General features: G+C 39.6%; 1 protein-coding gene across 3 annotated transcripts in view; it reads right to left on the reverse strand.

The window, feature by feature from the left end:
- The window catches only part of ARHGEF1 (Rho guanine nucleotide exchange factor 1), a 241,256-nt gene that overhangs the window by 166,009 nt on the left and 48,712 nt on the right, over positions 1–26,535 (reverse strand). For 2 of the 3 annotated variants that reach the window (XM_053691062.1, XM_053691059.1), the window contains exon 2: positions 5,565–5,641. In XM_053691062.1, coding sequence (XP_053547037.1) covers positions 5,565–5,591 — 27 coding nt within the window. In that variant the 5' untranslated portion in view covers positions 5,592–5,641. Of the gene's footprint in view, positions 1–5,564; positions 5,642–15,566; positions 15,680–26,535 lie in introns of those variants that run through there. The other variant, XM_053691061.1, reaches the window with a different exon arrangement.

Below are 26,535 nucleotides of genomic sequence, written 5' to 3' on the forward strand. Positions count from 1 at the left end.
CCCAGCCCACTACAGCCGTTAATTGTTGCATGGTAATAAGCATTGGCGCACTAGATGTACTAGGGGCCTCCTGCATGGGCAAAACTGGTGTAGACACAGTAGGAGATGATGTAGTATCATGTTTACTCCCCTCGTCTGAGGAATTATCTTGGGCAATTTCATTATCTGTGGCAGTACTGTCCTTACTTTGTTTGGACACTATGGCACAATTATCACATACATTTAAATGGGGAGACACATTGGCTTTCATACATATAGAACATAGCTTATCTGAAGGTACAGACATGTTAAACAGGCTTAAACTTGTCAACAAAGCACAAAAAAAAAACGTTTTAAAACAAAACCGTTACTGTCTCTTTAAATTTTAAACAGAAAACACTTTATTACTGAATATGTGAAAAAGTATGAAGGAATTGTTCAAAAATTTCACCACAGAGTCTTAAAGCATTAATAGTATTGCACACCAAATTTCAGAGCTTTAACCCTTAAAATAACGGAACCGGAGCCGTTTATAAATTTAACCCCTATACAGTCCCAGCTATAGTCTTTGCTGAGACCCAACCAAGCCCAGAGGGGAATACGATACCAATTGACGCCTTCTAGAAGCTTTTCCAGCAATTTTTAGATCCTCACACATGCATCTGCATGCCCTGCTCTCAAAAAACAACTGCGCAGTAATGGCGCGAAATGAGGCTCAGTCTATAACTAGGAAGGCCCCCTGACTGGAAAAGGTGTCTAACACAGTGCCTGCCGTTTAATAAACGTTCCCAAAGTTTATAAATGCAAATTGTCAGCATAAATATGAATAAAATGCCCAAATAAAGCAATCGATTTAGCCCATAAGAATGTCTACCAGTTTTTTAGCCCATAATAAGCCCTTTATTCTGTTTGTTTGACTAAGAAAATGGCTTACCGGTCCCCATGAGGGGAAATGACAGCCTTCCAGCATTACACAGTCTTGTTAGAAATATGGCTAGTCATACCTTAAACAGAAAAGTCTGCTAACTGTTTCCCCCAACTGAAGTTACTTCATCTCAACAGTCCTATGTGGAAACAGCAATCGATTTTAGTTACTGTCTGCTAAAATCATCTTCCTCTCACAAACAGAAATCTTCATCCTTTTCTGTTTCAGAGTAAATAGTACATACCAGCACTATTTTAAAATAACAAACACTTGATAGAAGAATAAAAACTACATTTAAACACCAAAAAACTCTTAACCATCTCCGTGGAGATGTTGCCTGTGCAACGGCAAAGAGAATGACTGGGGTGGGCGGAGCCTAGGAGGGACTATATGGCCAGCTTTGCTGGGACTCTTTGCCATTTCCTGTTGGGGAAGAGATATCCCACAAGTAAGGATGATGCCGTGGACCGGACACACCAATGTTGGAGAAAGTCTGAATAATTCAGAATTTTGAAGTTCCAGATTTGGACACGTGTGTTTATACACTCACACGATTCCTGATATCACATTTACAAAAACAATTGTTAAAATTCTTGCAAAACTGCTGCCAAAAAGTGCTCCAGACATGTGCAAGCTCCTGACCTTACATAACTGCTTTTCAACAAAAGATACCAAGAGAACAAAACAAATTTGATAATAAAGTAAATCACTTTATTTTTAAATTGCATTTTTTTTTAATAATGAAGGTCTTAAACACTAATAGAATCCTATGAGGATGTTAACCATGCTGCCACTACAGTGTCCCCAGAGTTTCTGTATTCAATTTGTAATAAATGAAGCTTTCTATTTCCTTTTTCACTTGGGAGCTTTTAGACTCTTTATCTAAGGCACAGCAGAAACTATTGCTAAAGACATTCAAAAATTACACACAAACAGGACCAGAATATCCCTTTAAAGATATGTTAGTCAGTTTCATTGTATTTTAAGAAGCACTAAACAGTTGCTTATACTTAAAGGGACAGGAAACCCCAACACTTTCTCTTTCACGATTTGGATAGAACATACAATTTTAAACAACTTTTCAATTTACTTTAATTGTCAAATTTGCTTCGTTACCATTTGCTAAAGTAAAAATAGGAGTTAGTGTCCCTTTATTTTTATTGAATATTACCACTTCATCCCAGGCATCTGGCCTATTTTACTACTGGCAGCTAGCTGAACACATCTAGTTAGCCAATCACAAGAGACAAATGTGTGCAGGCACCAATCAGCAGCTAGCTCCCACTAGTGTAAGATATGTGTATTCTTTTTCAACAATGTATACTAAGAGAACCAAGCACATTTGAAAATAGAAGTGAATTTAATAGGGTGCTAAACAAGGAGTAGGCTGTCTTTTCAGGAAGGTTTATCGTAGCCTTATGTCATTCTAGGCTAGTGAATAGACTAGGTAACAGGGGGTTATATTTACTATACCCAGATCTTTCAAAGTAAAAACTTAGGTATTCAAAATTCTCCACTGTTATCACTCTCGATTTATCAATCCATGGCGGACAGGGGCGGACACATTCACCCCTGTCCGCCCCAGCTCTCCTCTGGTGGGCAGCAATCCCGAATTTAAAGGGACACTGATTCGCGATTCAGATAGAGCATGGAATTTTAGGCAACTTTCTAATTTACTCCTATTATCATTTTCTTCGTTGTCTTGCTATCTTTATTTGAAAAAGAAGGCATCTAAGGTTTTTTTGGTTTAGGACTCTGGACAGCACTTTTTTATTGGTGGATGAATGTATCCTCTAATCAGCAAAAACAACCCAGGTTGTACACAAAAAATGGTCCGGCATCTAAACTTACATTCTTGCATTTTAAATAAAGATACCAATAGAATGAAGAAAATTTGATAATAGGATTAAATTAGAAAGTTGCTTAAAATTGCATGCTCTATCTGAATCATGAAAGAAAAAATTTGTGTTCAGTGTCCCTTTAACATTGCACAGGCGCCGTCAATCTCCCCGGTCGGATAAGACCAGGGAGACTGAAATTATCCACCTAAGAGGTGGAGAAGAGGGTAGGAAAGCAGCGGTCTGATGACCGCTGCTTGATAAATCATGACTGCAGATTATAGGGAGGCGAAGGGCTTGATAAATCGAGCCCTATGTGATTATTTTTCAATAAATCAAGTAAATTGTTGCCGTTTTTTATACAATCTGTTCCTTTTTAAGTTTACTTTGATTTAACATGTTTGTTTTTTACCAAAGGAGCACTGTTTAATATCCCTTTAAATGAGTGACAAACTGGTATATAAGGAAGTCTTATAAACTTCTCAATTTGGAGGTGATTGTTATGGAACGTGGAGACAAATAGGCTGCTAATTTAATGTCACAATAAAGCCATTTTGTTGCAGATCATGCATATAAAAGGGAAGCACATAACCATGTTAAAATATTATTGCATGTAAAGGAATTTAAGTTGAAGATGTTTAAACTGGTAGCAAACAGGAAATCTATCTCTGTCTACAACTCATCTGAGTAACAACAGGCACCAGAGAGCTACACCTCTGTCAGCTACATAGCAAGTGTCTGTAACAAGGTTTTACATTGTAGCAATGCTGCTGCCAAATAGTGCTTAACACATATGCTCTCCTGAACCTATCTAGGTATGCTCCTTAATGAAGGATACAGAGAATAAAAAACACATCTACTAACAGAAAGAAACTTTTTTTTTTTTTCTGCAAGCTTTATCTAAAATGTGAAAGTTTCATTTTTACTTCCATGTCTCTTAAAAAGGGACATGAAACCCAAAAATGTTCTTTCAGAATTTATGTAGAACGTACAATTTTAAACAACTTTCCAATTGACTTCTTTTAGCAAATTTGCTTTATTCTCTTGGTATAATTTGTTGAAGGAACAGCAATGCACTACTGGTTTCTAACTGAACACATGGGTGAGCCAATGACAATCGGTATATATATACAGCCACCAATCAGCAGCTAGAACCTAGGTTTCCTAGTTGCTCCTGAGCTTTCCTAGCTAAACCTTTCAGCAAAGGATAACAAGAGAAGGTAGCAAATTAAATAATGGAAGTAAATTGTTAAGTTGCTTAAAATTGTATGCTCTGGCTAAACCACACATGTCTAATTATTTACTGTCCCTTTAAACACTAGAACATTTATATTTACATTTGTGCAGTAACTCGCCTTCAGATACCTGCAGCGTAATCTAGGTTCCAAAATGGCTGAGCTCTTAAAAGGGATAATGAACCCACATGTTTTCTTTCATGATTCAGACAGAGCATGCAATTTTAAGCAACCTTCTAATTTACTCCTATTTTCATTTTTTCTTCATTCTCTTGGTATCTTTATTTGAAATAGCAGGAATGTAAGCTTACGGGACAGTTTTGATTCAGCATCCTAGATAGAGCTTGCTGATTGGTGGCTACATTAAGCCACCAATCAGCAAGCGCTAGCCAGGTGCTGAACCAAAGAAGAGCCTGCTTGTAAGCTTATATTCCTGCTTTTTCAAATAAAGATACCAATAGAACAAAGAAAATTTGATAATAGGAAGAAAATTATAAAGTTGCTTGAAAATTGTGTGCTCTATCTGAATCATGAAAGAAAAAAATTGGGTTCAGTATCCCTTTAATTAGAGGGAGGTGCATGAAATATTATTAGTGTTTAATGTTCCTTTAAGATATAACAAAGAAAAATATTACCTTTAGTGCAACTTGGAATTCCCTGAGAAACTATGAAATGCAGACCTTAAGCAATATGACAAAATGTCAATAACATAGCTGGTCAGCAATAGAAACCACTGACGTGTGAAGCACGATGCATATGAAAAACCATACTCTGAAAGCAGGCAGCTAAATCTTACAACACAAACCATCAAGCCTCAATCAATAGCATCAACCCCATGGTACAAAGAATGTCAGCTCACAGAGTGTAGTATTTGGTTCATGGATGAGCAGGTGTGATGATGGCGTATAACATACGTGATACTGGAGAGCACTGTGCAAGCTAAGATATCAATGAGGAGTTGGTGCTCATAACATCCAATGTAACACATTTATATTTTATAAATTCTATTTTACTTTTTATTTATGTGTGAGAAAGTTGACTAACTTCTTCTCCATAAAAATTACACATAAAGATAAATTTATAATAGAATATATATTTTAAAATGATTATTATTTTTTTTAAACAGGTTTGCAACAGGTTATATTAAATGAGGAAGAGAAAATAATACAGATGCCTGGGATGAAGAAGTTATGTTCAGTCAAAATAAAGGGACACAAACTCTATTTTTTGGTTTGCAGCCACTCTAGAGCCCACACATACCCTCATTTTTACCCTTGTGTACGTTTACTACCTGATCCACTGACCTTCCAGCAAGGAAGTGATGTGTTTCTTTCAAAACCCTGCAAGCCGGTAGCACAACTAATCAGAAGACTGTGCTGCTTTCCGGATTCTTTACATTCAGTGATAGGGTTGCAAGAACAGGCAAGTATATGGCAGGGGCGGCCTGTTACTGAGATAGGCGTGGCTTGCAGGGCTTGAATAAAATAAAAACATGAAAAGGATCAGGTACTGTACATTGAAATCAAAATAGGGGTATGAGGGGACACTGGAGCAGCAGCTGTAAAGGCAGAACCAGATTATACTCACCCCAAAATTAGCATCTTCTCCATCCATGTTGCTAGGTAATTAAAGGGACAGTGACGAGAGCCGGTCCTGGAGGAGGCCTGTAAAAATAAACACGATTTTTTAGTATGAAGGTATTTGTTTGAGAATATAAATATATATTTTGAATGTGTGTATGTGTGTGTGTATATATATATATATATATATACGTACATACATATATATATATATATATATATATATATATATATATATATATATATATATATATATATATATATATATATACATACATACATATACATACACACATATACACATATACATATACACACACACACACACCATCACATAATCAAAATCAGCTTTATTCAAGTGGTGACGTTTCGGGGAACACACTCCCCTTCTTCAGAATTTATATAAATATTTTTTTTTCCATACTTCCACAGTTTATACTCCTGCCCCAGAAACAGAACATTTTTTCACTTTTTTTTAGTGAAAATTTTTCTGCAAGTCATTTTTAAATAAAATAAAATTGTAAATTTGTCAGTTACACTAAAGCACCAGATCAATTGCAATGTGTTGATTAACTGGAGAATAAAGCAATATAATCTAGTGCAGTAGTTGAAGATTGAATTACATATTAGCTGCAGACAAAAAAAGTAATTGTAAAATGTCTCTTGAATTAATTTGTTTCCTTTTCTCTTAGTCTAACATAGAAATGTAGTAATAAAAAACATAATTTATGCTTACCTGATAAATTTATTTCTCTTGTAGTGTATCCAGTCCACGGATCATCCATTACTTATGGAATATATTCTCCTTCCCAACAGGAAGCTGCAAGAGTCCACCCACAGCAAAGCTGCTATATAGCTCCTCCCCTAACTGCCATATTCAGTCATTCGACCGAAAACATGCAGAGAAAGGAAAAACCATAGGGTGCAGTGGTGACTGTAGTTCAAATGAAAAAATTACCTGCCTTAAAGTGACAGGGCGGGCCGTGGACTGGATACACTACAAGAGAAATAAATTTATCAGGTAAGCATAAATTATGTTTTCTCTTGTTAAGTGTATCCAGTCCACGGATCATCCATTACTTATGGAATACCAATACCAAAGCTAAAGTACACGGATGATGGGAGGGACAAGGCAGGTACTTAAACGGAAGTTACCACTGCCTGTAAAAAACCCTTTCTCCCAAAAATAGCCTCCGAAGAAGCAAGGTATCAAATTTGTTAAATTTGAAAAGTATGAAGCGCAGACCAAGACTCCGTCTTGTAAATCTGTTCAACAGAAGCCACATTTAAAAAAGGCCCAAGTGAAAACCACAGCTCTAGTAGAATGAGCTGTAATCCCTTCAGGAGGCTGCTGTCCAGCAGTCTCATAAGCTAAATGAATTATGCTTTTTAACCAAAAAGACAGAGAGGCTGCTGAAGTCTTTTGACCTCTCCTCTGTCCAGAATAGACAACAAACAAGGTGAACGTTTGATGAAAACTGTAGTAGCTTGTAAGTAAAACTTTAAAGCACAAACCACGTCCAATATTGTGTAATAGACGTTCCTTCTTTGAGGAAGGATTAGGATACAAGCATGGAACAACTATCTCTTGAGTGATGTACTTGTTAGATACCACCTTAGGAAAAAACCCAGGTTGGTACGCAGGACTACCTTATCCGTACGAAGGACCAGATAAGGAGAATCACATTGTAACACAGATAACTTGGAGACTCTACGAGTCGAGGAATTAGCTACCCAAAAGGAACTTTCCAAGATAAAGATTGATATCTATGGAACAAAAAAGGTTCAAACGGAACTTCTTGAAGAACCTTAAGAATCAGGTTTAAGCTCCATGGCGGAGCAACAGTTTTAAACACAGGCTTGGATCTAACCAAAGCCTGACCAAATGCCTGAACGTCTAGAATACCTGCCAGACGCTTGTGCAAAGAAATAGACAGAGTAAAAATCTGTCCCCTTTTAAGGAATTAGCTGACAACCCTTTTCTCAAAAACATCTTGGAGAAAAGATAATATCCTGGGAATCCAGACTTTACTCCATGAGTAACCCTTGGATTCATAACAATCAGATATTTACACCATATATATGTTCAATTTTCCTAGAGACAGGCTTTCATGTCTGTATTAAGGTATCAATGACTGACTCGGAGAAGCCATGCTTTGATAACATCAAGCGTTCAGTCTCCAGGCAGTCCATCTCAGATTGATTCTATTTAGATGGTTGAAAGGACCCTGAGGTAGAGGGACCTGTCTCTGAAGCAGAGACCGTGATGGAAAGGATGACATGTCCACCAGATCTGCATACCAGGTCCTGCGTGGCTACGCAGGAGCTGTCAAAAACACCAAAGCCCTCTCCTGCTTGGTCTTGACCGCCGGAGGAAATCCCACTCCCCCGGAAGAAAAGTCTGACGACTTAGAAAATCCACCTCCCAGTTCTCAACACCTGGGATATGGATAGCTGATAGACAAGAGTGAGTCTCTGTCCAGTAAATTATTGTAAGACTTCTAACATCGCTAGGGAACTTCTGTTCCCCCTTGATGGCTGATGTAAGCCACAGTCGTGTATATTGTCCGACTGAGTATGATGTACCTCAGAGTTGCTAACTGAGGCCAAGTCTGAAGAGCATGGAATATCACTCCCAGTTCCAGAATATTTATTAGAAGGAGGGTCTCCTCCTAAGTCCACTATCCCTGAGCCTTCAGGGAGTTCCAGACTGCATCCCAACCTAAAAGGCTGGCATCTATTGTAACAATTGTCCCATCTGACCTGCGGAAGGTCATACCCTTGGACAGATGGACCCGACATAGTCACCAGAGAAGAGAATCTCTGGTCTCTTGGTCCAGGTTTAACAGGGGGACAAATCTGTGTAATCCCCGTTCCTCTGACTGAGCATGCATAGTTGCAGCGGTCTGAAATGTAGACGTGCAAACGGTACTATGTCCCTTGCCGCTACCATTAAGCCGATTTCATTCATATACTGAGCCACCGAAGGGCGCGGATGGGATGAAAAAAAAAAAAAAAAAAAAAAAAAACACGGCAGAAATTTAGAAACTTTGACAACCTGGACTCCGTCAGGTAAATTTTCATTTCTACAGAATCTATCAGAGTCCCTAGGAGGGAAACCCTTGAGATTGGGGATAGAGAACTCTTTCCTTGTTCACTTTCCACCCATGTGATCTCAGAAATGCCAGTACTACGTCCGTATGAGACTGGGCAATTTGGATGTTTGACGCCTGTATCAGGATGTCGTCTAAATAAGGGGCCACTTCTATGCCCCGCGGTCTAAGGACCGCCAAAGCGACCCCAGAACCTCCATAAAGATTCTTGGGGCTGTAGATATCCCAAACGAAAGAGCTACAAACTGGTAATGCCTGTCTAGAAAGGCAAACCTGAAAAACGATGGTGATCTTTATGCATCACAATGTGAGGATAAGCATCCTTCAAATCCATTGTAGTCCTCTATTGACTCTCCTGGATCATAGTTAAGATGGTACGAATAGTTTCCATCTTAAATGACGGAATTCTGAGGAATTTGTTTAAGATCTTTAGATCCAAAATAGGTCTGAAGGTTCCCTCTCCTTGGGAACCACAAACAGATTTGAGTAAAAACTCTGTCCCTGTTCCTCTCTTGGAACTGGATGGATCTCGTACACAATGTAAGAATGCCTCCTTCTTTATCTGGTTTGCAGATAATTGTGAAAGGCGAAATCTCCCCTTTTTTTGGGGGGGAATCTTTGAAATCCAGAAGATATCTCTGGGATATAAATTCCAATGCCTAGGGATCCTGGGCATCTCTTGCCCACGCCTGGGCAAAGAATGAAAGTCTGCCCCCTATAGGATCCGTTACCGGATAGGGGTCCGTTCCTTCATGCTGCCTTAGAGGCAGCAGCAGGCTCCTTGGCCTGCTTATCTTTGTTCCAGGTCCGATTGTCTCCAGACCGCCTTGGACTGAGCAAAAATTCCCTTTTGTTTTGCCTTAGAGAGGAAGAGGATGCCACACCTGCCCTGAAGTTTTTAAAAGGTACGAAAATTAGACTTTTTTTTTTTTTTTTTTTTTTTGCCCTTGATTTAGACCTATCCTGAGGAAGGGCATGACCTTTTCCTCCAGTGATATAAGCAATAATCTCCTTCAAACCAGGCCCGAATAGGGTCTGCCCCTTGAAGGGAAGTTAAGTAGCTTATTTATTAAAGTCACGACAGCTGACCATGATATAAGCCATAGCGCTCTGCGCGCCAATATAGTAAAAAACAGAATTCTTAGCCGTTAGTCTAGTCAAATGAACAAGGCATCAGAAAACAAAGGAATTGGCTAGCATAAGCTTGTCAAATATATTCATCCAATGGAGTCGCTTAACTGTAAAGCCTCATCAAGAGACTCAACCCAGAACGCCGCAGCAGCAGTGACAGAAGCAATGTATGCAAGGGGCTGCAGGATAAAACCCTGTTGAATAAACATTTTTTATCCATTGGATCTAAAAAGCACAACTGTCCTCGTCAGAGGTAGTGGTACGCTTAGCTAGAGTAGAAACTCTTCTCTCCACCTTAGGAACTGTCTGCCAGAAGTCCCGTGTGGTGGTAACTATTAGAAAACATTCTTCTAAAAAATAGGAGGGGAAGAGAACGGCACACCTGGTCTATCCCATTCCATATTAAAAAATTTTTTTTTTTTTTTTTTTTTTTTAGTAAACCTCTTTAGGTATTGGAAAAACATCAGTACACACCGGCACTGCATATTATTTATCCAGTCTACACAATTTATCTGGCCCTGCGATTGTACACATTCATTCAGAGCAGCCAAAGCCTCCCTGAGCAACAAGTGGAGGTTCTCAAGCATAAATTTTAAATGTAGAAATATCAGAATCAGGTTAAATCATCTTCCCTGAGTCAAAAAAAAAATCACCCACAGACTAAGCATATTGTGAGGTAGTATCATACATGGTTCTTAAAGCGTCTGTATGCTCTGTATCTACCCCCAGAGCTAACTGCTTTCCTTTAATTTCAGGTAGTCTGACTAATACAGCTGCCAGAATATTATTCACCACCTTTGCCATGTCTTGTAAAATAAACGCTATGGGCGCCCTTGATGTACTTGGCGCCATTTGAGCGTGAGTCCCTGAAGCGGGAGTCGAAGGGTCTGACACGTGGGGAGAGTTAGTCGGCATAACTTTCCCCTCGACAGAATCCCCTGGTAAAGAAACGCTATGGGTGCCCTTGATGTACTTGGCGCCATTTGAGCGTGAGTCCCTAAAGCGGGAGTCAAAAGGTCTGACACGTGGGGAGAGTTAGTCGGCATAACTACCCCCACGACAGAATCCTCTGGTGATAATGTTTTTAAAGACAAAAAAACAGAATTTATGTTTACCTGATAAATTTCTTTCTCCAACGGTGTGTCCGGTCCACGGCGTCATCCTTACTTGTGGGATATTCTCTTCCCCAACAGGAAATGGCAAAGAGCCCAGCAAAGCTGGTCACATGATCCCTCCTAGGCTCCGCCTACCCCAGTCATTCGACCGACGTTAAGGAGGAATAATAGCATAGGAGAAACCATATGGTACCGTGGTGACTGTAGTTAAAGAAAATAAATTATCAGACCTGATTAAAAAACCAGGGCGGGCCGTGGACCGGACACACCGTTGGAGAAAGAAATTTATCAGGTAAACATAAATTCTGTTTTCTCCAACATAGGTGTGTCCGGTCCACGGCGTCATCCTTACTTGTGGGAACCAATACCAAAGCTTTAGGACACGGATGAAGGGAGGGAGCAAATCAGGTCACCTAAATGGAAGGCACCACGGCTTGCAAAACCTTTCTCCCAAAAATAGCCTCAGAAGAAGCAAAAGTATCAAACTTGTAAAATTTGGTAAAAGTGTGCAGTGAAGACCAAGTCGCTGCCCTACATATCTGATCAACAGAAGCCTCGTTCTTGAAGGCCCATGTGGAAGCCACAGCCCTAGTGGAATGAGCTGTGATTCTTTCGGGAGGCTGCCGTCCGGCAGTCTCGTAAGCCAATCTGATGATGCTTTTAATCCAAAAAGAGAGAGAGGTAGAAGTTGCTTTTTGACCTCTCCTTTTACCTGAATAAACAACAAACAAGGAAGATGTTTGTCTAAAATCCTTTGTAGCATCTAAATAGAATTTTAGAGCGCGAACAACATCCAAATTGTGCAACAAGCGTTCCTTCTTTGAAACTGGTTTCGGACACAGAGAAGGTACGATAATCTCCTGGTTAATGTTTTTGTTAGAAACAACTTTTGGAAGAAAACCAGGTTTAGTACGTAAAACCACCTTATCTGCATGGAACACCAGATAAGGAGGAGAACACTGCAGAGCAGATAATTCTGAAACTCTTCTAGCAGAAGAAATTGCAACTAAAAACAAAACTTTCCAAGATAATAACTTAATATCAACGGAATGTAAGGGTTCAAACGGAACCCCCTGAAGAACTGAAAGAACTAAATTGAGACTCCAAGGAGGAGTCAAAGGTTTGTAAACAGGCTTGATTCTAACCAGAGCCTGAACAAAAGCTTGAACATCTGGCACAGCTGCCAGTTTTTTGTGAAGTAACACCGACAAGGCAGAAATCTGTCCCTTCAGGGAACTTGCCGATAATCCCTTTTCCAATCCTTCTTGAAGGAAGGATAGAATCCTAGGAATCTTAACCTTGTCCCAAGGGAATCCTTTAGATTCACACCAACAGATTGAATAATAAAAAACTACAGTTAAACACTAAAAAACTCTAAGCCATCTCCGTGGAGATGTTGCCTGTACAACGGCAAAGAGAATGACTGGGGTAGGCGGAGCCTAGGAGGGATCATGTGACCAGCTTTGCTGGGCTCTTTGCCATTTCCTGTTGGGGAAGAGAATATCCCACAAGTAAGGATGACGCCGTGGACCGGACACACCTATGTTGGAGAAATGATCTTTATTGTTTAACATGAAATCAGTACATCTGGTACACATTCTAAGATGGGGTTCCACCATGGCTTTAAAACATAATGAACACAGAGCTTCCTCTATGTCAGACATGTTAGAACAGACTAATAATGAGACTAGTAAGCTTGGAAAACACTTTAAATCAAGTTAACAAGCAAATATATAAAACGTTACTGTGCCTTTAAGAGAAACAAATTTTGCCAAAATTTGAAATAACAGTGAAAAAAAGGCAGTTAAACTAACAAAATTTTTACAGTGTATGTAACAAGTTAGCAGAGCATTGCACCCACTTGCAAATGGATGATTAACCCCTTAATACAAAAAACAGATTAACAAAACGAAAAATATGTTTTAAACAGTCATAACAGCTCCTACTTTTGAAGCCCTTTTGAGCCCTTCAGAGATGTCCTATAGCATGCAGGGGACTGCTGAGGGAAGCTGAATGTCACTGTTTGTAATTTTAACTGCACCAACTGTAAGTTTTATACTATAACAGTGGAAATTGTTTCTATGCAAAATTTAAGCCAGCCATGTGGAAAAAACTTAGGCCCCAATAAGTTTTATCACCAAACATATGTTAAAAAACGATTAAACATGCCAGCAAACGTTTTAAAACACATTTTTACAAGAGTATGTATCTCTATTAGTAAGCCTGATACCAGTCGCTATCGCTGCATTTAAGGCTTTACTTACATTACTTCGGTATCAGCAGTATTTTCTTAGTCAATTCCATTCCTAGAAAAATATTTTGCTGTACATACCTTATCTGCAGGAAAACCTGCACGCCATTCCCCCTCTGAAGTACCTCATTCCTCAGAATGTGTGAGAACAGCAAATGGATCTTAGTTACGTCTGCTAAGATCATAGAAAAACGCAGGCAGATTCTTCTTCCAAATACTGCCTGAGATAAACAGCACACTCCGGTGCCATTTAAAAATAACAAACTTTTGATTGAAGAATAAACTAAGTAGAAAGCACCACAGACTCTCACAACCTCCTATCTATGTTGAGGCTTGCAAGAGAATGACTGGATATGGCAGTTAGGGGAGGAGCTATATAGCAGCTTTGCTGTGGGTGGACTCTTGCAGCTTCCTGTTGGGAAGGAGAATATATTCCATAAGTAATGGATGATCCGTGGACTGGATACACTTAACAAGAGAAAAGGTGCATTGCTCATACGAACATCTTACATTCAGAGGAAAACAGCTTTGCAGACTGTGAAAAGCTAGGGAACGAGCTTGCAAAAATCTCAGAGCCAGACAACAATCAATGCACTGCTGCTTTGCAGCACTACTGCATATTTGACTGTTGTCTTCAAACAGCACTTTGCTCTGGATGCACTGTGTTTAAAAAGAACAGCCTAATGTGGAGCAGCACTGAAAAGTTAAAGTGCTAACAGTTCCTGTTCTTTCTGCAGACATGCTGCATTTTCTGCGATGACATTTCAGATCACTCTATGTTCTGCCTTGGGGACTCCTGCTAAACTCAGAACGACTTGGATGCATATTGAGACAGAAAACACTTTTCCCTCATGATGATGTGTTTTATATAAAAAATGAAAGCTATTTGATCACTACTTTTACAGCCTTAATAACACAACAGGCCGGTATTTAAGAATGTCTCTACAGTAGCTCTGTTATTTAGTGCGTTTAACTATGATGTTCAAGTAGAGAAATCATTTAATCCTGGACTGATGAACATTATGAGGATTACAATAAAAACTTGAGTAAGATTAAATATTAGTGAATATATAATGCAAGCCCATTTAACCTCGTGGATGTCAATTTTGTCTAAGGTATCCAAAGAAGCACAAGCAGGAGAGGAAGCTGGGAGAGAACACTTGATCGGATGAAGTCATAGAGATAATTAAGTATAATCTGCAGAAAATAAAGAACCAGCAAATCAGACACAGGAATGAGAGCAGAGCAGGGGGTGGACAGGAATCTCAGGTATGCAGGATAGCAACAAAATGAGTCCCACCCAGCTGAACCTCCTCCTCACCAAACTGCAATCCCAGGGGGAGGTGACATGGACTGGAAGTGTCTCATGGGGCAAGGTCTCCCCCTCTACTCCCCTCAGGCACATACTGAATACCAGCTGCTCTATTTTGAAAGGAGGGTACATCAGGAATGTGCTTTGCTTCTGTTTTATCCAGAGCTCTATTAGATGATACTACCATCTCAATGCCCCTTGTGCCATTCTAGAGACAAAGCTTGAAATGCTACCATCTTAATGCCCCTCCTCTTGCCAATCTAGAAATAAAGCAGGAAATGCTATTATATTCATGTAGCCATCGAAAGAAAAGTCAACTACCCAAAAAGTTCAACTGGCAATGGCAGATCATTTTGTAAAGAAAGAGAAACATTTTCCCATCTCTCTTGGAAAACAATTTAAAGTAAAAAAGTAACAGAAAGTACATGTTTGTATAAGACTTATACCTAGGTAACAACTGCTCACTGGCTTTTCCCCACAGAAAATGCTGGTTTATTCAGGACAAGGACTAACACATTTTGAAATATTCTAGATTCCCTTTTAACATATATCACTTTTCTATGAAGCCTTTAGAATAGCATTTCTAAATCAAAAAATTTTGTAAACAAAAAATATACAATGTCACATATATATATATATATGTGTGTGTGTTTTGAATGTGTGACATTGTATATTTTTTGTTTACAACATTACACACACACACACACACATATACATATATATATATATATATATACATACATATACATATATATATATATATATATATATATATATATATATATATATATATATATATATATATATATATATATATATATATATATATATATATATATATATACACACACATACACACACATACACACTTAAATATACACATACACTTGGAACTTCCTGAAAGAAGTGACAGCCTTAAAAAAACAAGACTTGTATTATACACCGTCCTCCCAGACAGATAAACTCACTAATCCACATACCCTGCTAGCTACGACATAGAAAACAGGTTACAGCAACTACAGTATGTGATACACTAAAATCACAAACACTCGCACACCGATTATCATAATCCAAGTCAAAAACTTACTGAAGAGCCTAAACATCAGTGTGGTGTGTGCACATCAGTCTCCAGGTACAGCGGATATATTTATGGGAAATCTCTAATACATGTATGCTGTAAAAAACGCACACACTCTGTATACTGTTCACACATTTTGTTCCTGCTCAAGTATGGTAGCTATGTAATCCACCAGCTGCAGATAAGGCTGAAAAACCCAGGTATGTGCCCAGCCCCCGTCAGACTCTCAATTAAAGCCCTCTGTCTGCTTTTACAGTGCCCCCTCTCCCAGTACTGGCAGGTTGCCAGGATTACTCACAGGCTCCAACTTCATACACAGCCACCACAGCTCCACATACACAAGAGCAGTACTGACTAGGAGAGCCTGACTTGCACTGTAGCACCATGGGAGAAGAAAGAAAAAATATGCATAGTTTAAAAAAAAAAAAAAAACAACTATATATATATATATATATATATATATATATATATATATATATATATATATATATATATATATATATATGTGTGTGTGTGTGTGTGTGTGTGTGTGTGTGTGTGTGTATTATATATATATATATCTGCAAATATCTAAAAAGACAAGCGCACAGAAAAACCTCTCATAGTGCAAATCAGTTTAATTAAAACAAACACATATAAAAGAAAGTTCCCCTAGGATATTCCCTACTCACAAAACGAGACCTCAATCATATGAGGTAAGGAAGGGCAGATGGATATTTAAGTGTCCCCACTTGTTCGACAAACGATATCGCCAGAGGTTCCTCTATCGATGTCCACTGCTTTCAAATCAACAACTGTAAAAGTGCTGTGAATACGCTAGGAGTATCTAAATCCTTTGAGGGAAAATCCAGGCTGACAACAACATGGCGAGCTGCGGAGGGGACCAGTGCCCAGGAGCCTGACAGCTGTGTGTCACAGCTGTCAGTCTCCCGGGCACTGGTCCCCTCCGCAGCTCGCCATGTTTTTTAATGATTGGCCGGTTGAACTATCAAGGACATTTGGATAAAACCGGAACCCTATTGCATAGAGGAACCTCTGGTGATATCGTTTGTGGAACAAGTGGGGACACTTAAATATCCATCTGCCCTTCCTTACCTCATATGATTGAGGTCTCGTTTTGTGAGTAGGGAATATCCTAGGGGAAATTTCTTTTATATGTGTTTGTTTTAATTAAACTGATTTGCACTATGAGAGGTTTTTCTGTGCGCTTGTCTTTTTAGATATCTGCAGCTATACCTTGAGTTTGTTTTGGATGAGCAGCACTGAATACCTTTTCCTGATACCATAACACTTCGACAACAAAAGGATAAGACTTTTTATGTTTATTACATTTTTATCAAATATAATTTTTTGCAATATATAGTAATTGTTGAATTTACTTCTGTTTAATAACCATATTGATTATATATACCTAAGTATTTGAATATTATTACCCACTGTGAGTGTGCGCAGCTCTTTCTGTAGTAGCGGCAACATCTAGGTGTACCCACTTCTATAGTATTTTTCTAATATATATATTCATTCTCATTTGTCAGTATTCTCTGTTTAATAAGTGTGTGTGTGTGTGTGTGTGTATATATATATATATATATATATATATATTCATTCTCATTTGTCAGTATTCTCTGTTTAATAAGTGTGTGTGTATGTATGTATGTATATATATATATATATATACATATATATATATATATATATATATATATATATACACATATATATATATACATATATATATATATATATATATATATATATATATACACACATATATATATACATATATATATATATATATATATATATATATATATATATATATATATATATATATATGGCCCTCGTTTTACAACGGTTCAATTTACACCGTTTCAGAATAACAACCTTTTTTTTCCCAGTCATGTGACTGCTATTGAAAAGCATTGAGAAGCAGTGCATTTATTAAAATAGCCAGTAGGTGGAGCTGTCCGCTTGTGTTGCAGCAAAGCCAAGCAAGCTGAAATTAATCAGTTTAACCAGGCCTGAGCTATCGAGCAGATTTCAAAGGAACAAGATCTTCCTGTCTATAAATCAGTCCAGATTGGAATGCATAGAAAGAACTGTTTGCAGAAAAATGCAAGTGAAGTCTGTGTTGTGTGATTATTTTATTAGGTTTATAATGTTGTTTAGCAAATGTTTTTGTTCATTTAACTTAATTAAATTATATATTCTGTGTTGTGTGATTATTATATTAGGTTTATAATGCTGTTTAGCATTTAAAGTCTTCATTTCAAAGCTTTAAAAATAATGTATTAGGTGTTACTTATGACAATTTTGAGAGGGGCCTGGAACTTATCTCCCTCACTTCCCACTGACTTACATTATAAACTGGGTTTCAATTTTATATATATATATACACACACAAACACACACACAGAAAATTAAGCTATAGAGTACCCAGGAAATTCCAAAGACTCATCAAATCTAAGTAAAGTGAGGCAGCATCTGGAATTATGTAAAGTCCCAGTGTTCGGTAAAGGCACCTCTAGTAGAGGAAGGGTTCCAGTCACAAATGAGCGTGAGGTAAATGGTATTCCCAACCGTAATGAGATGTAAACAAATAGTTATAAGGAATCACGCTGCAAAAACAGAGTCTTGAATCACAAAGGTTTATTGGGCAATGCCAAAAGTCACAGTCAGTAACGCCTGACGTGTTTCGCACATGAGCTTCATCAGAAAATTACTAGATAATTTTAAAGCATAATTTTATATACTAACCAGCAAATACTTAAAGGGACATTAAACACTAAATACATGCTAGATAGAATGATGCATTCAAAGAAAAGATTAGTCCATGACTAACATGTAGATGTATTTTTTTAAAGTTTCATTAGTTGTTTAAAAAGTGACAAAATAAGTGTAAAGTTTTAGTGTCTATAAAACACTGGGATCTGCCACGTTGTAACTTGTGTAACCTTCTCTGCTGTGGCCAATTAGGGACCGTTATAAATAGGTCACTAGAGTGTGCAGCCAATGGTTGTGCTGAATTTAACAGTGTTCTGCACTTCCATTTCTAACAGGAGCTGAAAAGCTCACAATTTCAGAATGGAATTACAGGCAAAGAGGACAAAACAGAATTTATGCTTACCTGATAAATTACTTTCTCTTACGGTGTATCCAGTCCATGGATTCATCCTTACTTGTGGGATATTCTCATTCCCTACAGGAAGTGGCAAAGAGAGCACACTGCAGAGCTGTCCATATAGCTCCCCCTCAGGCTCCGCCCCTCCAGTCATTCGACCGACGGTTAGGAGAAAAAGGAGAAACCATAGGGTGCAGTGGCGACTGTAGTTTTACAAAAATAAATTTGAACCTGACTTAATTGCCAGGGCGGGCCGTGGACTGGATACACCGTAAGAGAAAGTAATTTATCAGGTAAGCATAAATTCTGTTTTCTCTTACATGGTGTATCCAGTCCACGGATTCATCCTTACTTGTGGGAAACCAATACCAAAGCTTTAGGACACGGATGAAGGGAGGGAACAAGTCAGGTAACCTAAACGGAAGGCACCACTGCTTGCAAAACCTTTCTCCCAAAAATAGCCTCCGAAGAAGCAAAAGTATCGAATTTGTAAAATTTGGCAAAAGTATGCAGTGAAGACCAAGTCGCTGCCTTACAAATCTGTTCAACAGAAGCCTCATTCTTGAAAGCCCATGTGGAAGCCACAGCTCTGGTGGAATGAGCGGTAATTCGTTCAGGAGGCTGCTGTCCAGCAGTCTCATATGCCAATCGGATGATGCTTTTCAGCCAGAAGGAAAGAGAGGTAGTAGTCACTTTTTGACCTCTCCTCTTACCAGAATAGACAACAAACAAGGATGATGTTTGTCTGAAATCTTTAGTTGCTTTTAAATAGAATTTTAAAGCACGAACCACATCAAGATTGTGTAACAGTCGTTCCTTCTTAGAAACTGGATTAGGGCACAGAGAAGGAACAATGATTTCCTGGTTAATATTCTTATTAGAAACCACTTTTGGAAGGAAACCAGGTTTGGTATGCAAAACAACCTTATCTGCATGGAACACCAGATAGGGTGAATTACACTGCAAAGCAGAAAATTCTGAAACTCTTCGAGCAGAAGAAATAGCTACCAAAAACAAAACTTTCCAAGATAATAACTTAATATCTATGGAATGTAAAGGTTCAAATGGAACCCCTTGAAGAACTGAAAGAACTAAATTTAGACTCCATGGAGGAGCCACAGGTTTATAGACAGGCTTGATTCTAACTAGAGCCTGTGCAAATGCCTGAACGTCTGGTACTGCTGCCAGACGCTTGTGTGACAGGATAGACAGAGCAGATATCTGTCCCTTTAAGGAACTAGCTGACAATCCCTTCTCCAATCCTTCTTGGAGAAAAGACAAAATCCTTGGAATCCTAATCTTACTCCACGAGTAACCCTTGGATTCACACCAACAAAGATATTTCCTCCATATCTTATGGTAAATTTTCCTGGTGACAGGCCTTCTGGCCTGGATCAGAGTATCTATAACTGATTCAGAGAACCCACGCTTAGCTAGAATTAAGCGTTCAATCTCCAAGCAGTCAGTTGCAGAGAAACTAGATTTGGATGCTTGAATGGACCCTGTATTAGAAGATCCTGCCTCGATGGCAGCTTCCATGGTGGAACCGATGACATGTCCACTAGGTCTGCATACCAAGTCCTGCATGGCCACGCAGGCGCTATCAGAATTACTGAAGCCTTCTCCTGTTTGATTCTGGCTACTAGCCGAGGGAGAAGAGGAAACGGTGGAAAGACATAAGCTAGACTGAAGGACCAAGGCGCTACTAGAGCATCTATCAATGCCGCCTTGGGGTCCCTGGACCTAGATCCGTAAAGGGGAAGTTTGGTGTTCTGACGGGACGCCATCAGATCCAATTCTGGAATGCCCCATAGCTGGGTCAGCTGAGCAAAAACCTCCGGGTGGAGTTCCCACTCCCCCGGGTGAAAAGTCTGACGACTCAGAAAATCCGCCTCCCAGTTGTCTACTCCTGGGATGTGAATTGCAGATAGGTGGCAGGAGTGATCCTCCACCCATTTGATGATCTTGGTTACTTCCTTCATCGCTAGGGAACTCTTTGTTCCTCCCTGATGATTGATGTACGCTACAGTCGTGATGTTGTCCAACTGAAATCTGATGAATTTGGCCTCCGCTAGTTGAGGCCATGCCTGGAGCGTGTTTAATATCGCTCTCAGTTCCAAAATGTTTATCGGGAGAAGAGATTCATCCCGAGACCATAGGTCCTGAGCTTTCAGGGAGTCCCAGACCGCACCCCAGCCTAACAGACTGGCATCGGTCGTGACAATGATCCACTCCGGTCTGCGGAAGCACATTCCCTGAGACAGGTGATCCTGAGACAACCACCAGAGAAGAGAATCTCTGGTTTTATGGTCCATTTGTATTTGAGGAGACAAATCTGCATAATCCCCATTCCACTGTTTGAGCATGCACAGTTACAGTGGTCTGAGATGAATTCGGGCAAAAGGGACAACGTCCTTTGCCGCAACCATTAATCCGATTACCTCCATGCACTGAGCTACAGAAGGCCGAGGAATGGAATGAAGAACTCGGCAAGTAGTTAAAAGCTTTGACTTCCTGACCTCTGTCAGAAATATTTTCATTTCTACCGAGTCTATTAGTGTTCCCAGGAAGGGAACCCTTGTGAGCGGGGACAGAGAACTTTTTTCTACGTTCACCTTCCACCCGTGAGACCTTAGAAAGGCCAGAACAATGTCCGTATGAGCCTTGGCTCTGTGAAAAGACGACGCCTGTATTAAGATGTCGTCCAGATAAGGTGCTACTGCAATGCCCCGCGGTCTTAGTACCGCTAGAAGGGACCCTAGCACCTTTGTGAAAATTCTGGGAGCGGTGGCCAACCCGAAAAGGAAGGGCCACGAACTGGTAATGCGTGTCCAGAAAGGCGAAACTTAGGAACTGATGATGATCTTTGTGGATAGGAATATGTAGGTACGCATCCTTTAGATCCACGGTAGTAATATATTGACCTTCCTGGATCATCGGTAAGATTGTCCGAATGGTTTTCATTTTGAATGATGGAACTCTGAGGAATTTGTTTAGAATTTTTAGATCCAGGATTGGCCTGAAAGTTCCTTCCTTTTTGGGAACTACAAACAGGTTTGAGTAAAAGCCCAGTCCTTGTTCTGCAATTGGAACTGGGTGTATCATTCCCATCTTTAGAAGATCTTCTACACAGTATAAGAACGCCTGTTTCTTTGTCTGGTCTGAAGACAAACTAGAAATGTGGAACCTTCCCCTTGGAGGAGAGTCCTTGAATTCTAGAAGATACCCCTGAGCAACAATTTCTAATGCCCAGGGATCTGGAACATCTCTTGCCCAAGCCTGAGCAAAGAGAGAAAGTCTGCCCCCTACTAGATCCGGTCCCGGATCGGGGGCTACCCCTTCATGCTGTCTAGGTAGCAGCCGCAGGCTTCTTGGCCTGTTTACCCTTGTTCCAGCCCTGCAAAGGCTTCCAGGTTGCTTTGGGCTGGGAAGCGTTACCCTCTTGCTTTGCGGTTGCAGAGGTTGAAGCAGGTCCGCTCCTGAAGTTGCGAAAGGAGCGAAAATTAGCCTTGTTTTTTGCCTTAAACGGTCTATCTTGTGGAAGGGCATGGCCCTTTCCCCCAGTGATATCCGAAATAATTTATTTCAACTCTGGGCCGAATAGGGTCTTTCCCTTGAAAGGAATATTTAGTCATTTTGTTTTGGACGACACGTCAGCCGACCACGATTTGAGCCAAAGCGATCTACGCGCCATAATGGCAAAACCAGAATTTTTCGCCGCTAACTTAGCTAATTGTAAAGCGGCATCTGTGATAAAAGAATTAGCCAGCTTTAGAGCATGAATTCTATCCATGACTTCGTCATATGAAGTCTCCCTCTGGAGCGACTCCTCCAGCGCCTCAAACCAAAAAGCCGCTGCAGTAGTTACAGGAATAATGCAGGCAATCGGTTGAAGAAGGAAACCTTGTTGAACAAATATTTTCTTTAGTAAACCTTCTAATTTTTTATCCATAGGATCTTTGAAAGCACAACTGTCTTCTATTGGTATGGTTGTGCGCTTGGCTAGTGTTGAAACTGCTCCCTCTACCTTAGGGACCGTCTGCCACGCGTCCCGTCTGGGGTCAGTTATGGGGAACATTTTCTTAAAGATAGGGGGGGGGGACAAAAGGCACACCTGGTCTCTCCCACTCCCTAGTCACAATATCCGCCACCCTCTTCGGGATCGGAAACGCATCAGTGTATACAGGGACTTCTAGAAACTTGTCCATTTTACACAATTTTTCTGGGACCACCATGGGGTCACAATCATCCAGCATAGCTAAAACCTCCTTAAGCAGTACGCGGAGGTGTTCCAGCTTAAATTTAAAAGCTAAGGAATCTGATTCTGCCCACTGAGAAACCTTTCCTGTGTCAGAAATTTCTCCCTTGGACAGTACATCCCTCACTGCCACTTCAGAGTGTTGTGAGGGTACAACAGATAAATCATCCAAAACTTCTGATTGCTCATCCTCTGTTCTTAAAACTGAGCTATCACGCTTTTTAGGAAAAACTGTCAGTTTGGATAGAAATGCAGCAAGGGAATTATCCATGACTGCTGCTAATTGTTGTAATGTAATAGGGGCCAATGCGCTAGAGGTACTAGGCCTCGCTTGCGCGGGCGTAACTGGTGTCGACACATGGGGAGAGGAAGGAGGACTATCCTCGTTACCTTCCATTAAAGAATCATCTTGGGCTACATTTTTAAGTGTCACTGCATGGTCTTTAAAATGTTTAGATACTTTAGCACACTTTGAACACAAATGTAAAGGGGGTACCGCCATGGCTATTAAACACATAGAACAAGGTCTATCTGTAGGCTCAGACATGTTAAACAGACTTAGACAGCACTCAAATACAGTAAAATACAATTTTTTTAAAAACGGTACTGTGCCTTTAAATAATAAAAAGCGCACACTTTTTTACTAAATCTCCAAAAATCATCCAATTTTCACCATATGATCCTAATGCTTTGAAATGATTGCACAGTAAATTTCAAGTCAATTAACCCCTTACTGCCCAAACCGGAGCAAATTAAAGCTGGCAACCGGTTAGCAAACTACAACACCATGCCACAGCCTCTGCTGTGGCCCTACCTTCCTTGGGGATTAGTTTTGATCGAAAATAAGCCTCTCTGAAGTCCTCAAGTAATCTCTGGACTCTTCACATGGAGCTGCATGAAGCTGTCTGTAAAATCAACTGCGCAACTGAGGCGCGAATTTCAGGCCCCCTCCATCTTCACTCTGGAGTTGTGGGGCCTTCCCAAGCCAAAATAGGTGTCTAAATATATGCCATGCGGAATAAACCCCAAAAACGTGTTTTAAATGTAATATAAACTTGTATAATATCAGATTTTTGTAAAAAAATGATCGATTGCCCCTTAGTGTCCACCAGTGTTTTGAGCCCTTTCAAATAAGCCTTCCTTCTATACTAAGTCTTAGAATATGGCTTACCTTTCCCACATGGGGATTCTTGTCAGTCTTCTAGCATTACTAAGTCTTGACTAGAAAAAAATGACTGAAACATACCTTAAAGCAGTTAAGCCTGCAAACTGTTCCCCCCAACTGAAGTTTTCTGGTACCCAACAGTCCTGTGTAGGAACAGCAATGGATTTTAGTTACAACATGCTAAAATCGTTTTCCTCTCAGCAGAAATCTTCATCACTTTCTGCCACAGAGTAAATAGTACAAACCGGCACTATTTTAAAATAACAAACTTTTGATTGAAGAAATAAAAACTACAAATCTAACGCCACATTCACTTTACCCTCCCGTGGAGATGCTACTTGTTAGAGCGCAAAGAGAATGACTGGGGGGGCGGAGCCTGAGGGGGAGCTATATGGACAGCTCTGCTGTGTGCTCTCTTTGCTACTTCCTGTAGGGAATGAGAATATCCCACAAGTAAGGATGAATCCGTGGACTGGATACACCATGTAAGAGAAATAAATAATGAAAGTTTATTGCAGAGTTGTTTTATATATACAATTTATCATTTTATATTACCATCTCAAAGTGTTTAATGCCCCTTTAAAGTTTACAATAACTTTAACTGTTGCTCAGACCAGTCTCATATTTAACATAACTAATGCTAAAAATTATAACAATTATGAAAAAAAAAAACTAATGAGTATAACCATTAGTGATATAAGAAAAAGATAGAAGAGCGCAAAAAGTACAGGATTTAACTCCTTCATTATTTTTACTAGACACAGGACTAAGTGTCAGAAGGTATAGCGGGCAAAGCAATTGTAATCCTGAATGTATTTTACGGGATTAATATCACCTGTGGGCACATTTTTTATTATTATTCTTTAAGATAGCAGTGCTTAGTGTAACATTGTTCTTTTTGTATATCAGTCAGTGATACAAAAAAGATAATTTTATAGCATATTTTCCCCACAGAAGCTATAATGATATATTCTGTATCACTATAATCACAGTAGAGGAGGTTTCATATTCCTTGTTCATCTTTGACTAACCATAACTTATTTTGAGGCTAATTTAGACGCCCTATACCAGCTTCTCTTTGCAGCATGTGCTGATGGGGTCTAACAAGTCCAAAAAAAAAAAAAAAAAAGACGTCCACATGAATTGTTTTGTGTGGAACTCTTTTATCCTTGTTATGCTTTAAACATGTCTAGAGCAGCACTGCAATTACATGAGGGCAAATGTTGAAAGCAATAGGTCGAGGCATTGTGAAGCTTATTTGCATATTCTTACCCAGAACCCTCAGCGATAAGGATACACCCACCCCGCCAGGCAACTTACACACCACCTTATAACACTGAGGTATGTTAAGGTGAGCAGAGTCTGTTTTGAATTGATTTCATAGAAACATTAAACTTGATGCTATACTTCTCTATAAAAGATTATCCATCATTCCTTTTCTATTGTGGTGCATTCTCGCACTGTCTTCTATTTTCACATTTTCAGTCATAAATGGCAGCAGATTGACTAGAGGCAGAAGCCACTAAAGGAGAAAGGGACTCATTGCTTTGAAACAGCTGCCTCTTTACTTTGGACTTTTCCAAATTTGTTAAAGCATGTCATTTTAAGAGTAGAGACCCTCCACTACTGTATGTTTGTTTAACCCCCGCAAATGGGTTAAACACACAGTAGAAGCGCTGCTAGGAACCCACAGAGCACTGCTGGAAACCATTTCTGATCCAGTCAGCCGCTCTAGTCACACGACTCAGCAGTATAACTAATGCTGCTGAATAGATTGGAGGTGGTTTCCACTCTGGACTAGCAGTGCCCTATACATACTAAGCAGCACTTCTACGGAGTTTAACCCAATTGCAGGGGGTTAAACACATAGTAGTGCAGGGTTGCTAAGCTTAAAATGACATGTTTTAACGCTAATGCTCATATTTATATTATTGTGCTGTCTGACTTATGCTCACACATTATTTACTATACTATAATTCCTACAAGCTTCTACTGTCACTACTAAGCATGTTTCACTTATTTCTTCAGTGACTTCAGACCCTTACGTTTTAGCAATCACTACTCATTTTTTCACCAACTAGACAAAAAACATAATTTATGCTTACCTGATAAATTCCTTTCTTCTGTTGTGCGATCAGTCCACGGGTCATCATTACTTCTGGGATATAACTCCTCCCCAACAGGAAATGCAAGAGGATTCACCCAGCAGAGCTGATATAGCTCCTCCCCTCTACGTCAGTCCCAGTCATTCGACCAAGAATCAACGAGAAAGGAGTAACCAAGGGTGAAGTGGTGACTGGAGTATAATTTTAAAAGATATTTACCTGCCTTAAAAAACAGGGCGGGCCGTGGACTGATCGCACAACAGAAGAAAGGAATTTATCAGGTAAGCATAAATTATGTTTTCTTCTGTTATGTGCGATCAGTCCACGGG

This window comes from Bombina bombina, chromosome 8 (assembly GCF_027579735.1).
Source record: "Bombina bombina isolate aBomBom1 chromosome 8, aBomBom1.pri, whole genome shotgun sequence".
NCBI lineage: Eukaryota > Metazoa > Chordata > Amphibia > Anura > Bombinatoridae > Bombina > Bombina bombina.